This window comes from Sceloporus undulatus, chromosome 1, assembly GCF_019175285.1.
Source record: "Sceloporus undulatus isolate JIND9_A2432 ecotype Alabama chromosome 1, SceUnd_v1.1, whole genome shotgun sequence".
Taxonomy (NCBI): domain Eukaryota; kingdom Metazoa; phylum Chordata; class Lepidosauria; order Squamata; family Phrynosomatidae; genus Sceloporus; species Sceloporus undulatus.
Window position 1 is genome coordinate 231804562 of NC_056522.1, and position 14196 is coordinate 231818757.

Genomic DNA, 14196 nt, shown 5'->3' on the forward strand with positions numbered 1-14196 from the left:
CTTTGTTTACTTCCCAGGATCTTTCTTCTGCCCTTTGTACGAGGGCCTCTGTGAGCATCTCTCTGTTACCATTCACAAAGGGGACAGATGTGATCACTCTGTTGTGCTTCATCAAACTTTTCCAGTTGTACTGTTCTCAGTGTTCAGTTTAGAAAAGTATTAATCTTGAGTAAATGGATGCAACAGAATGCAATTGACTAATGCTCCTTCTGTTATTGGAGGTTTTTCCACATTCACAGGGGGTCCTGGGCCCCAGACTCCAGCGAATGTGGAGGGACCACTGTACAATTCTCAGCCTTCTCTAGCCCTGAGCCAGGGCAGTCAAAGCAGTCTCAGACTGGATGATTTCCCCAGTATATGTGCTGGCCCTTAAGTCCTGCCCCAAATGGACACAGTGAGCAGAGTGTCCTCCTCTTCCCCCCCCCCCCAGGGCATGTCCTCCATGTGTCCACCTTCCTCTCTCCAATTCTCAAATGGTCCTCCACTGACCGAGGCAGGGCTATTGGGCAGCCTCTCTCTCCTGAGCTGTTCTTGGGGTGGTGGTGTGTGTGTGTGTGTCTGTGGCATGCCCTCTTCCTCTTAATCCTCCTTGGGGGGGGGGAGTGAGGCCACTGCCTGGGGCGCTCCTGGGGGGCGTTGGGGGCTGGCCTTTGCGGAGGGGGGAGGAGCCTGGCGCTTGGCGAGGTGCTGCTGCTGCTGCTAGGGCTGGGTCCCACTCCCACCTGCGCGCAGTTGAGGGGAGGAAGCTTGCAGGGCGCAGCGCAGCCAGGGGCCACTGGGGGCCTTTTGTTTGGCCCTGCCTCCTCCCCATTTCCCTTTCTGCCATGGAGGCACCCACAGCCCACCCCGGGGACAAAGTGGGGAGCAGCATCCCGGAGACCACCGTGGTCCAGCCTGCTGGGAATAGCACTCCCTCGCCAGCCTTCCCAGCTCCCCAGGACCCCTCTCCTCCTCCTCCTCCTCCTCCTGCAGCCCAAGGAGAGCAGCTGCGCCTCGGGGAGGAGGTCCAGTTCAGCGAGGAGCTGGAAGACCGAGGTGAGCCTCTTTGCAAAGACCCCCCCAACCCCCCCCCATTACCCTGCCTGCCTGCCTTCCCTCTCCTCTCCCTCGCCCAACTTTCCCCAAGCTTAGTCCCTTTTCAACTTGTGTATGTTTTACGTGATTTTAGATGATATTTTGTGTGATTTTTTAGATCCTATTTTCGATGGTCTCTATTTCATCGGATGTTTAGGTTCTCTTTTATATCGTGCGTGTCTGTGTTCTGTGGTTTTGTATGGTGTGTATTTTGGGTGATTTTCAGATGATATTTTCGATGGTGTGTATTTGGCGTGGTTTGATATACAGGCGTTTGAGTTGTTTGACTTCTCTAACAGTTTGAAAGGTTTCCTCAGTGAGCCGCCTTGGGGAGAAAGGCGGGCTACAAATCAGATAAAGAAAAATAGTGAAATAAAATAAAAACATACTTTTCCAGGTAAAGCATAATGAAGTAATAATAGCAATAGCCGAGAACAAGCCCCCTCCTCTGAATGTCAAGTCCCTGCTTCTTTGGGAGGACGCTTTGGAGCCTCATGGCCCTGGAGAAGGAGGAGGCCCTGGGCCGCCTTGCTCTTCTTCCTGGCCACTGAGCCTCCCTTTCCACCATCCGCCCAAGCGGCTCTTTTATTAAACTGCATCTGCGCTGCAGAAATAATGCGGCTTGAGACCACTTTAACTGCCGTGGCTCAAATGCTGATCCTGGGATTTCTAGTTTGCTGTGGCACCAGAGCTCTCTGACACAAAACTACCAATGAGAATCCCATAGCATTGAGCCAGGGCGGTTAAAGCGGCGTCAACCCGAATTATTTCTGCAGGGTTTCGCTTTTCTTGCCAAGACGCCTAACTCGCTTCAAGTCCGACTTTCCCTCCATAAATGGCTCTTGTAGCCGGCTAGACCTGTAGAGCCCCCCATTTGAAAAGCCAGAGGGGAGGGAACAGGGTCTTCTTGGCCCCTCTCAGATTCCCAGGCGAACTTCATCCTCAGGGGCTGGGGGAAGCCCACAACTTGGGGGTGTGTGTTGTGTGTCTCGGTGTGTGTTGTGCGCCTTCAACTCGTTTCCGACTAAGGGAGACCACCCTTAGTCTCTTACAGTTTCTACATTGCTTCTCTCTGAGGCTGAGAGAGTGTGACTTTGTTCACCCAGTGGGTTTGGCAGGACTCGAACCCTGGTCTCCAGAGCCCTAGCTCAATCCCCAACACTTACTTCTTTATTTTACTTTATGTTTTAATTTTGCCTTGTTGCATCCTCTGGATTGCCTTGGGAGCAAAGTCGACACCCCCAGCTCTTGCAAGTGGCATTTTGGGGGGTCCATCCCCTTGACGACCCCCCCCCCCCCCCCTTGTGGGCCCCTTTCCTGCCACTTTAGCCCCCTTGCCTCTTCTTTTAGCCCTCAGCCCCTCTCTCCCTGCCCTTTGCCTTGTTCCTGGGAAAGGGAACAAACAAACAAAAAACACACCCAACACAATAATTTCTGTAAACCACCTTCGTTTTTCCAAGGTGTGCATTCTTCTTCCTAGGTGGCCAAAGTGATGGTTATTCCCCCTCTTCCCTTCCCTTCCTCCTATTCTAATCTGTTTTTGCTTCCTCCTGACAGAGAAGAGGGCTGCCACAATGGGGAAACAGCCCCCTGGAACTCTCTTTTCTGAGGGCTTTTCAACCTCCTCTATTCAAAATGCAGTTTAAAACTCATTCCCTAGCCTCCCCATTCAGGGCCAGGAAAGGCCATGCCCTCCTTCCCCGCCTCCTCTTTGAGGAAAAGGCTCATTCAGCCCATTATCCCCCACAAAGGCACCTGCCCCACACGTGCCTAGGCCCTGGCTTGGCATCTATCTTGGCTCCCTTGAAGTCTGCCCTTTCTTGAGCCCCCCCATTCTCCCTGGCATCTTTGTTTCCTCTGATTAAATTCACCCCTTATCATGCTTTTATAGCATCTTCTTTGCTTTTAACTATTGTCTGCAATTTCCTCTCTCTCTCTCTCTCTCTTTCTCTCTCTTCCCTTCCAGATTCCTGATTGTCTTGTGTAAAACGACCGCCTTCCCTGGAAACATTCCCTACATGGTTCCTATTAACAGCATAAATAATAATAATAATGCCCTTTGCTTCTTTACTTTGAATCAGTACGTAGAGAGTTCTTGGAGGAATGCATCTGAAGACGTAGACTGAAGTCTACAAAAGCTCGTGCCGCCAACCTCTTTCTTTCAGTGAGTCTCAAAGGGGCTTCAAATCTCCCTACGGACTGATTCAATGGAGTGACACGGCTATGTCTTTGAATTCTTTACTTTGAAGTAATACATTTCAAAGGAAGGGACAGACAAAATACACACCTCTGTGTATTCATGGCCTAAGAAAACCTTAGGAATATCACAGGGTTTCCACAAGTTGACAGGCAACTTGAAGAAGGCACATACGCTCAATGAGGAATTTTGTCTGAGGTGCAATTTTAATTCTGTGTGCATGTGCGCATGCGTGTGTGTGTGCATACGTATGTGTGTAATGAAACGACCCTGACTTATCTAGGAATGCTGCTCTCACTATGTATCTTTTATTCATTCTGAGATTGTTGATATCTATATCTATATTTCTATATATGTGTGTGTGTGTGTGTGTATATATATATATATGGAAGGTGACAGAGCAAAGGAACAAAGGCCCCAGTTAAATGCATTGTAAGTGTGCAGGTGTGTGTGTGTGTGAGAGAGAGAGAAAGCACCCATATGGGCTGCTTTTTAAAACTGGCTTTCCTTCTTCCCCTCAATAGCTCAGTCCACTGATGTTATTTCAGAAGAAATTTAGGGTCTATTTTTTTTTATCCTGCATGTGTTTCTTTAATGAAACCCTCTTTTAATTGTGTGTATTTTAAGAATATGAAGGTTTCAGATTCAGGGTGTTTCCAGACTATTTAAAAAGACTAGAAAGTCCCAGATTTTGTTCCTGTCCTTTTGATTTTGTTTTGGAGATCCATACGCATTTCGTTTATGCCAGAATATTTTCTGTCAGCTCTTGGTACAATCAGAGGCTTTTCAATACCAGCCTTCCCAGGTCAGATTGTTTTAACTCAATGTAAAACTGGAAGGAACAAATGTTTAAATCAGTCTTGATTTGCTCATAGTTATTTTGAGAGTATTGCTCAGTTTTTGGATGTTAATTTTTTTGTAGTTTGAGTGGTTTCCTCACCACTACTCTGATTAGGATTTTATGTCCATACCATTAAGATTTAGGTAACGAATGCAGGATTAATTAGAGCAAGAACATTGATTAAAAACATAACATGCACTTTCACCTGAAATGTTAAAAAATTAAATGTGGTACTGATTAAAGCAGTGTTGATTAAATATTGGCATAATAAAGACATGGTCATCTGAAAGATTTTTCCATATCAGTTAGAAATGACCCTTTTAAAAAACAAAACAAAACAGACAACTGAAAAAAATTATGTGTGTTAATGATAGCTATAATGTCACCTTAATAAGACAAATGTAGGCTTTTCCTATAAATTTTCAATTAATTCCTGTTGATTATTTATAGTTTAGCCTAATAACAATCCAATACATATTTGAAAGTTCATTCTAGGTGAAATTTGCACACATAATACAAGCTCTAAAGGTCTGATGTTGCTTGTGGAACCATTTTCATTGTATGTATTTGGCAGCGGTATGATGTTTTGCATGCAGTCCCCTGGGACTTTCTCATAGATACAAGACAATGCTTTTAGGAGGAACAATTTAAATCAAACTGAGGCGATGCCTCATCTTAGATTGGAAGAAATGCATGGTGTAAAATTTCCTCAGATTGTAATAGTTAAAAATTACTTGGGAGAAGGAGACGCGTTCACATTCTAGCATTTAATAATTAAAATCTAGCTTTATAAACATGTCCTTTTATTTTATCACTACCATTGTGAATCATGAATATTAGCAATCTGTATCTTGGACACAGATCCTCATGTTGCTCTTTTGGCATGGAACCACTAATTCAATGGGCCTTTTGTCTGATTTATTCCACTGATAGCTGTGCATGATTTTGATGTCTTCATTCATGCTTCCCCATAGTTACCCATAATTAGAATATATTTATTTGGAAAGCAGTATTTTACTATATTTTTTAAAAAATTGGGCGAGCAGGACAGAAAGAGAAGGAAATTAAATTGGGAAATAGAGTACTGTCATTTTAAAAGAATGGCTAAATTGTGCTAGTAGAGTAAAGCCCCATAGACTTGAAGTAACAAAAGAATCAAGTGGAGGTGTCTGTGTAACAAATGAATTCTAATGCCACCTCTATTATGCATGCTCTAGTTTCCAGCTATGCACTATCATATCAGCCCCCTTGTAATAGTCTAGCTTTTATAATCCTATAGTCTAGCTACCATTTGGTTTGCACACCTGCTTAACTGGTACACAAAGCAAACTTTCCCCTTATTCATTGACACTTGATCAGTAACAAGAGTGTAAATGCAAAATGGAACTGTAAAGGTGCTGTGAAACCTCCACATATAGTACTTTTATGCTTATAGTGTGCTCCAGGCTGCAATTAGTACATTTTAAATCTCCTTATGAGATGCAGGCACACAGCTGGACACAGCTGAACTCATGCACCTGTATTTGCTTTATTTATAGTCTAAATATAATAAGTTGAATCTGGTCCAAATGACACTATACACAGGAAGCATGTTTGTGTTTTTTTTGGGGGGTTCTGATCAGATCTAGTGATATTTTATTAAAAACAATAAAAGGTATTTTTAAAAATTCTCTCATCAGGTTTACTAGAAAGCAGCACGAGATTAAAACCTCATGAAGCTCAAAGCTACAGAAAGAAGGCGCTGTGGGTTTCTTGGGCTTCCATTGTTGTCACACTGGCACTGGCAGTTGCTGCCTTCAGTGAGTATTGGACCTACTTCAAATCTTTAGCTTTTGTCTTTGATACCTGAAAGCATCACACAGGATTGTGCTCTGTGCTTTTTATATAGCTCATATATAACTGATGAAGTGATTTAGACAAGGCTTGCCTGATGCTTATGAATCAATAAAATGGCTCTGTGTATTCCTCCCCCCTGAACAGAATTGTTGAAGGTCAGATGAAGGACCAGATCTTTGGTTCTCTTTAGAACTTGTGGGTATGAAAATATATTATGTTTTTCTGAGTAGTATCAGATATATAATGAATTGATTGTTAACTGAAGAGGGGAAGCAAGGGTTTAATCTTTCTTTGACATCTTTTTTTATTTGAGACACACACACACACACACACACACACAAAACCACACCCCCCCGAGGCAAAATAATACACAAAAATGTACTGTAATATTTATTTTGCTGGATTAATAATGCAACATGGTATTTATTTACTGATCTAATAATCAAGTTTTGGAGGGCATTCTTCCATTCTGCAAATATTATTTCCTCTTTGTGACTGATTTAATGATGTTCATGTGGATGTGATTTTCTGCTTTAGGCTATTTAAGTTAATATTCTAGGGAGAATCAGGCTTTCCTAAAGTGCCCAGTGTGGACATTTTAAGCAAATATTACTTCAAAAAATTAAACAAAGTAAAAGGCTGCTGGTTCCATTAGATGGGAAAGTCACTAGCTCAGACAAAATTAAAAGATTAGAAATTTGCAAGGTAGCTATGCTGGGAATAATGTAAAGTGTTCTTAGATTTTGAACAGAGAGTTTGTGATGTGAAATACTGGATTGTAGTACTAGTATTTAAAAGATATATCCCTTAGCTTTTTTTTTTTTTGGAGAACCCAGACTATTTATTATTATAAAAATAGTTCACAGAGACACAGTACTGGTGTGAGATATTCAAAATACCATCTCCTGGTGTGAGGCAAACTGAATGCTGCTGCAGCATATGTTCTTTTGCTAATCTGCAGTGATGGGCTAGTGCTGAAAGTTGGTGTCAGCTCCCAAGGGGTGTTATTAGGATGTGGCCAAATGGGCTCCGCAGAACTCAGCATATATTACTTAGTAATTTGTATGGAAAACACACACACACTCTGTTTTGATTTTTACAAAGAAAGAAGGAATGAAATATAGAAACAGGGATTTATTTACAAGCTTCTATAAGAAAAAAAATGTTCTGTTTCACAAGTACAATCTTTTTTACCTTGGGAACAGAACAATTAAAATCAATGATTTCTTTCTGAAATGTATGTATGGTGTGACATCTGGGTGTAAAGTTTTAGTTAAAAGGAGGTGTGTAGGTAGAGAGTTATGGCTTCTCAAAATTTTTCTGTATGACTGAAAATAAATAATTTTGTAATGAATCTTTTCACTTCTCTTTTTAAATGGGCAAACTATACTAAATATTTTAGTTAAAAGGTTATACTGTTTAGAATACAAGTTTTCCATATAATTTCTTTGGAGTATGTCTAGCTGAAGCAGTGCTGTAATTTTGAGTTATGTACTGGGCTATGGGTATTATTCTAGGCAAAATTATTTCTAAATATCACTTGGTTGTCACTGTATTAAAATATATTAGGTGACAGAAACCTCAATTAAATCTTGCTGGTCAATGACCGAATAAATTTTATATAACCTCAATTAAAGATGTTTTCACTCTGTACTGCATGTGAAGAAGTGGGATTATATCCACAAAAGCTCATGCTAAAATAAATAATGGTCTTAAACATTCCTGCTTTTTCTCTTCCACTCCCTTCCTCCTTTTTATTCTCCAAAGAAGGAGTGGCATACAGTGTCAGGAAACTGAGGAAATCAAGATTTTTTTTTTTTAAAAAACATACACTTGTATTGTAAAGTTTTGTTTAAGTGCTAAAATATTTACATAGCTGCCTTGAATCCCATCCTTGGGAAAAAGGCTGGACATAAATAAAGTGACTGATTGAACTGGTCAACACTAGCTTTTTTGGCCTTTTGAGATACAGTGGGACTTTGGTACCCACAGGGGTTTGGTTCCAGGATCCCCCGTGGATACCAAAATATGTAGATGCTCAAGTCCCATTATCTACAATGGTGTAGTAAAATGGTGTCTTTTATATAATGGCAAAATCAAGATTTGCTTTTTGAAATTTACATCTTTTTGGAACATTCTTAAGCCATAGATAGTTGAATCCACAAATAAAGAATCTATGGATATGAGGGGCTGACTATACTATAGTTTTCTGACTGAACTCACCATCTTCCTGTTTGCTAGCAGCTTGGACAAAATAAAAATTTCAACATTGTACTGTACTCCTTTAACAGGTCTGCTCAGAAATAAGTTCCAGAGCAGACAAGTAAGTGTGCATAGGATGACCTGATGATGGTTCAGACACTTTAAGTACAATTTCTGGTGGTGAGGAGTTTAAGAAATCAGAAGTAACATTCCAAGAAGAAGATATTTTAAAATTTGGCTGAAAGGCCAAATGGTCCCAATATGGTAAATGTGGCAGTGCTTACATACACAGAGGTACACAGTTTAGGAATTAAATATCACTTTTCTTAAACTGTGGCCTGAAATGCACAGGCCAAATAAAGCAGCTTCCTGCTACTTTGGGGGTGTGGCATTTACATGACACATGCTCCCAAAGCATCTGGAAGCTGTTCTAAGGCCACAATAAAGAGGTAAAAGCTGGACCAAAAAAGAGCAGAAATAATCTGGCTTCTGGCAGCGGCCAGCTTGGGATAGAGCAGTGGCCCACTTTGGAAGCAGACCATGCAATCACCATGGTCCTGGCACGATTGTGGCTGGAGTGACAAGAGGCTGCTCCTACAGGGCTGTCTGCTTCAACCCTGGCTCAGAAAGATGGTTACTGGCCTCCACTTGCCCCAAGAAAAAGGAAAAAGAAAACTTACTTCATTTTCTAACCAAAAAACTTCCACTGAATCTTCCATGTTTTAAAACACATCTATTTAAAAGTTATATAATTTTCAGGTGTTGACATTATGTGGGAGGAATTAAAAGAAGCAGGTATTCCTTTTTATGAACAGATGTGTCAAAACTCCATATTTGATCAGAATTGTGCAATTGGAGGGCCAGGATTTCTAGATCTGTTTGGAGTTGTTGTGGATCTTGTTATGGGTAACATATGGTCATCTGTATTCATGCTCCCTCTCCAAATGAGGCAAATACATTCTGGCAAAGGGAATGATGCAGATCAGGAAATTCACTTATGGCAACTCCCATTCCTAGTGCTATAGTCCTCATTCGCTTATGCTCTTCTCCCTAGGCTTTATTGTGACCTTCCCTCCACCACTGCTGAAGAAGCATTGGGTAGATACCACGGAGAAGCTTCTTTCCCATTTGCCTGCCATATTCAGTATTGAGGAATGCTTTTCTGGCATAGTGCTATAGCCAGGAAAGTCCTGATTTCCCCTTTTTCCAGGGAGCAAGCCCACAGCACGGTTGCATTGTGTGCAAAATAATGTATAGTGCCACATCTGGGGAATCTTTCAGTTATGCCCCAGTGATAGCATAAGATCATCTGTGAGTGCTTCCTAACTTCTTTCTAACTGTGCAACAGCCAGGGCAGGAAATCTGTAAAAGAGGAAAAAATGAATCAGTGAAAGAAGAAATTAAGAATGAATGAAGAAACTATAACAGTAACAGGCTGAAAGAAAGGACAGGAAAACAGAAGAAAAGAAAAAGATTGTCTTCCTTTAGGATAGGTGGGGTCAGAGAGTCCTTGTATAACTAAGGAGCTCAGAACTGACTCCCCTGATTGTAAAGGTGAACTTCTTATGGTGTGTGTGTATGCATGCTTTCAAGCCACCTGGTGAGTTATGATGTCCCCATGAATTTCATAGGGTTTTCTTAAGTAGGGAATACTCAGAGGGATTTTTGCCAGTTCCTTTCTCTGAATATATGCTGATTGCACCTGGCATTCCCTGGTGGACCCCCATCCAAGTACTAAACAGGTCTTCAAGGTCTGGGGTCTTCTATGGTATACTAAAAACAGCCATACCAAGGCATTGCCTGAAGATCCCTTGGCATTATCTCTGAAGCATGATGACATTGTGGACTGAACCAGAATTGAAAAAAATTGAACATAACAGTGAAAAACTTTACAAAAAAAGACACTTTTATCTAGTAATTAAAAGCAGGACTCTTTAGATACCAATGAATCCTGAAGCTGTGGTGCAAAAGGAGTGTTGGATTTAGTTGACAATGCTTGCAAACAACACAATTGGTGCCCAACAACCTAGATGTATCTTAATGCCTGAGTCCTCCTTGAACACAGATAGAACAGTCTGGTAGTTGGCCCCAATAATATACTACTAATGTAAGATAATGGACTATGAAGATTTACTATTGCAGATAATGGTAAAGGTAGTCCCTTGACATGAATGTCTAGTCATAACCAATTGTGCTCATCTCTGTTACTGAGCCGAAGAGCCAGCATTGTCTGAAGACAACTCTGGTGGTCATGTGGCCAGCATGATTGCACCAAATGCTGTTACCTTCCCACTGAAATGGTACCTATCTATCTACTTGCATTTGCATGCTTTCTGCTAGGTTGGCAGAAGCTGGGACTAGTGACAGGAGCTCACCTCATCATGTGGCATTCGGGCCTTGAACTGCCAACCTTCTGATCTTCCAATCATCAGAATTGGCATCTTAACCACTAAGTCACCGCACCCCAATCATGAATAATGAAGGAAAACTGTAGTCATTATGTTTTTTTTTCATCTTTTCATTTTAAGAAATATCTTTACTCTTGGCTGAAGCCTATATTACCAACTCTACAAAAACTGTTTCCTACTGCAGATTTTATTTTTCTACTGAAGAAAATGCATCCAGCTACCCATTTGAATGATGCCTGGATCTCCAATAGATGTCCATCTTTTCTGGCCTACAAATGCTTATTTCACATGTTATATTTTTATTTTCCTTAACTAATTGTGGTAGGCATGGCCTGCCCGGTCATTAGGTGACCACTTTAGCTCTCCAGTCTCCTAGCCTCATGCATGTAGAGGATGTTACTCTGTTGCCAGAGGCGAAATAAGATTAAGTGGCTGGTCTACTCTGCTTTTGTACATGGAACTGAGGAGGTATAGTGCCCTATGTTATACTTGGCTCACACAGTGAATATATTTGGCCTTCTTTAGCAGCAGGGCAATGTTCAAATGGACCAAGTGAGCAGAATTTAATTTCAAATACGCCAGTGACTCTATCTTCTATGTCTATTTGTTATTTTTAGTGCCTTATTGCTGAAAATATTGATGTGTTTTTATATAACTTTCCACGTACGTTCTGGCCTTATAACAGGTCCAACAGATAACTATTTTGCAGCATGGTAAACAATGTATGCTTTCTAACCACCTGTTATAGACTGTGGAAAAAAGTAAACAGTGGAGTAATTTGATACAACAGCTATAGTTTGGATACAGTTGTAGCAATGTATTTGTTATTCATGTATGTGAGGGGTTCTTTTTTACTCCTCACATTGTACTGAATAGTACCTTAACATGTAATGTGGTGCCTATCCTCATCATTCATATTGTATTTTATTTCTCAGCTGCTTTCATGTTTAGCCAGCTTTTAAGGTGAGATGCTTCCCAAAGAGCTTGGTGATTGCTTCTTGTGTGATATGATTGGCTTTTGCTTGTCAAATTTGGAGTAGTTCAATTGACTGAGAATCGTTTGCAGACACCTGCTATTTACGGTGCTCTGTTTCCTAGCTTCCTCTGATTCTGACTTCTTCCCATTCTAACTGTTCATAATGGCAAAATGTTAGTACTGAAGAACCCAGTGTTCACAGTGGCTTCTACTCCCTCCCTTGAGAATGCAGACTAGTTATTCAACATGTTTGGCAGCTGTCAGACTGTACGGCTTGCTTTCTCTCTGTTTCTTATGCTTCTATCCTTTATCAGATGTATCTTAAGAAATCTCATTTTATAATGTTACCTTCTGCACTTAAGCTAATATATATGATTTTAACAGCATTAATGCACAGGTCAGGCATATGAGATATTTAGACAGAATAAGCAAGAATCTATATTCTTGAAAAAGGACAGACAGCATAGGTACAGGATGAAAATTTCCCCCCATTATGGCTAAATTATTGTTTATGTTTCCCTGGTGTTGCTTGGTAGTCTTCATTCTTTCTGTCAGGACTGGATAAAATCATCCCACCCCCCACTCCCAGGCTTCACAAGCTACAACCAAAAAAACTCAATAGGAATTTACCAGATATTCTGGACCAATCATGGATAATAAGCAATTAATGCACACGTCAGGATAATAAGGAGTGGCTTAAGCCAAGTAGGATACAGAAAGCAGGGCTCTGTTCATGATATCCTTGCTGCCTCTTGGTTGAGCTGGATGATTAACAGGATGTGTTCTTGTTCAAGTGGATCTATCAAGGGAAAGTGTGCTTGCTGACAGTGATGTCAATTCAGTACAAACATCAAGAAGAAAATTTAGACTATATTTATAGTTTAGCAGGGAGGCAACATCTCACCTCCTCTTATCAGGCTCATAGCTGCCAAAATGGTTTCTAGATGACTATTCTAATGCAGCAACTGTTTCTGGAGCTCAGTACAACCTGTAAGTCAGGAAAGTAACTAGGTCAAGCACATGCTGATTTAAAAGGAACATTTCTAAATAGCAAAGACTCCCAGGGCCTGAGTAACATGTCAGACAATAACCAAAATGGCAGATGCAGGTGGCTATCCACCAGCTAGCAGTAGCTCTGTCTCCGCTTTCTGCCAGTAATCAAATAGGCCTTTAGTAAAGCATTAAATTTCAGTCAGTCTCATCAGAAATATGTATAGAATATATCTGATTATATCTTTGACCTGTTATACAGAACAAAAGTACTTATTCAGAGGTATTGAGATGTTCTGCTTACCTGGGTAAGCCCTAATGTTGAAGGTGAGATAGCTGCAAAATAAAACATTAAGTTATTGTCTTTCTGACGGAAGATGGTTTGAAAGGGTTAGTGAAAGATATCTGGTTTTAATATTCACTTCATTGTGTGACTCAGAATAAGTTAGTTCATATACATATATCCCTTGGTTTTTGAACCTTCTAGTGCTGCAAACTGTCCAAATATAAACCTCTTCATAGTGCAAAATAGGATCTCTGTGATTTTGCTTTGAAGACAAAATCAGTGCAGCTACTGGGCTGGATCCAGATTTGGACAGATCATAATTCCACTGCTTGCATAGTCATGTATTAGAAAGGCGTGGGTGGGGGTAGCCAACCCCTTCCTTTTTTGAGCAGATCCTATGTTTCCCTTCCCCATAAAAAAACCCTGCTTTGAAAACTGCAAGGAAGAGGGGAAGTTAGTGAAGATAGCTTCCTGTCACATTCTTCACAAGAACCAGTGCTGAATTTGACTTACCTTTTGAAGCAGATCTATCATTCATGGAACAGCAGCTCTGATCCAATCCACTTTTTAATGGGTACAATATTATATATTGCACATTGTTGTGATTTTAGAATGTAATGGTATACATATTTAGTTATGAAGAATTATTTTGAAATATTCTTAGTATTCTTTAGTATAATTAGATATATAGTTCTAATTGAACTAAATAGACAGAATCTACTTAAATAAGTAGGATTTTATTACTTACAATAACAGTGCACTTAAGTATACTAAGCATGCAACTTATATTTACAATATCTATGGAAAGTAGAAATTTCCTGCAGTTAAGGCAATATATAATGTTTCTAGCAGTACAGAATCTTCTACGAAATGGTATGAAGGTCACGCTTAAAATGAGACAAACAAGGTTATTTCTATTGGTTATGAATCCTTGGGTTCAGTCTTATGATTCTGTGAATCATGCTCTTCCTGATTAAATCTGCTAGCATGATACTCGAATTAACACATGGATATTATCACTATAACATACACCAGTTAATATTTTCAGTACAGGATTCTGTAAACAGCTTCAAAGGCTCTATCTGTTTGTATGGAAACAAACATATCTATTTGATCATTTAGGACTTGTTTGGCAAAGCATATGATGCCAGTTGTTGCTCAGATCATACCAAGGACTTTGTGTATTGAGAAAGTATATTTTAAATTATCTTTATTTTGCAGATTATAGTTTACTGTGGCTTAGTCTGGTAAAGAATTTCATATCCATTTTTATAAAATAATGTTCAGATAAAACAAGCTAACCACAATGTAATTCATTCAGTATTAATATAAGGAGAACACAAGTTCTAAATTATTGCCTACAGCTTCAGGTGTTTAATTAAAAGG

At 40.3% G+C, this 14196-nt stretch overlaps 1 protein-coding gene across 1 annotated transcript in view; it reads left to right on the forward strand.

The window, feature by feature from the left end:
• Positions 1–731: 731 nt before the first annotated feature.
• TMEM163 (transmembrane protein 163) overlaps positions 732–14196 on the forward strand; it is a 108053-nt gene continuing 94588 nt past the window's right edge. The window contains exons 1-2 of the mRNA XM_042462239.1: positions 732–1035; positions 5792–5911. Coding sequence (XP_042318173.1) covers positions 825–1035; positions 5792–5911 — 331 coding nt within the window. The 5' untranslated portion in view covers positions 732–824. The remainder of the gene's footprint in view (positions 1036–5791; positions 5912–14196) is intronic.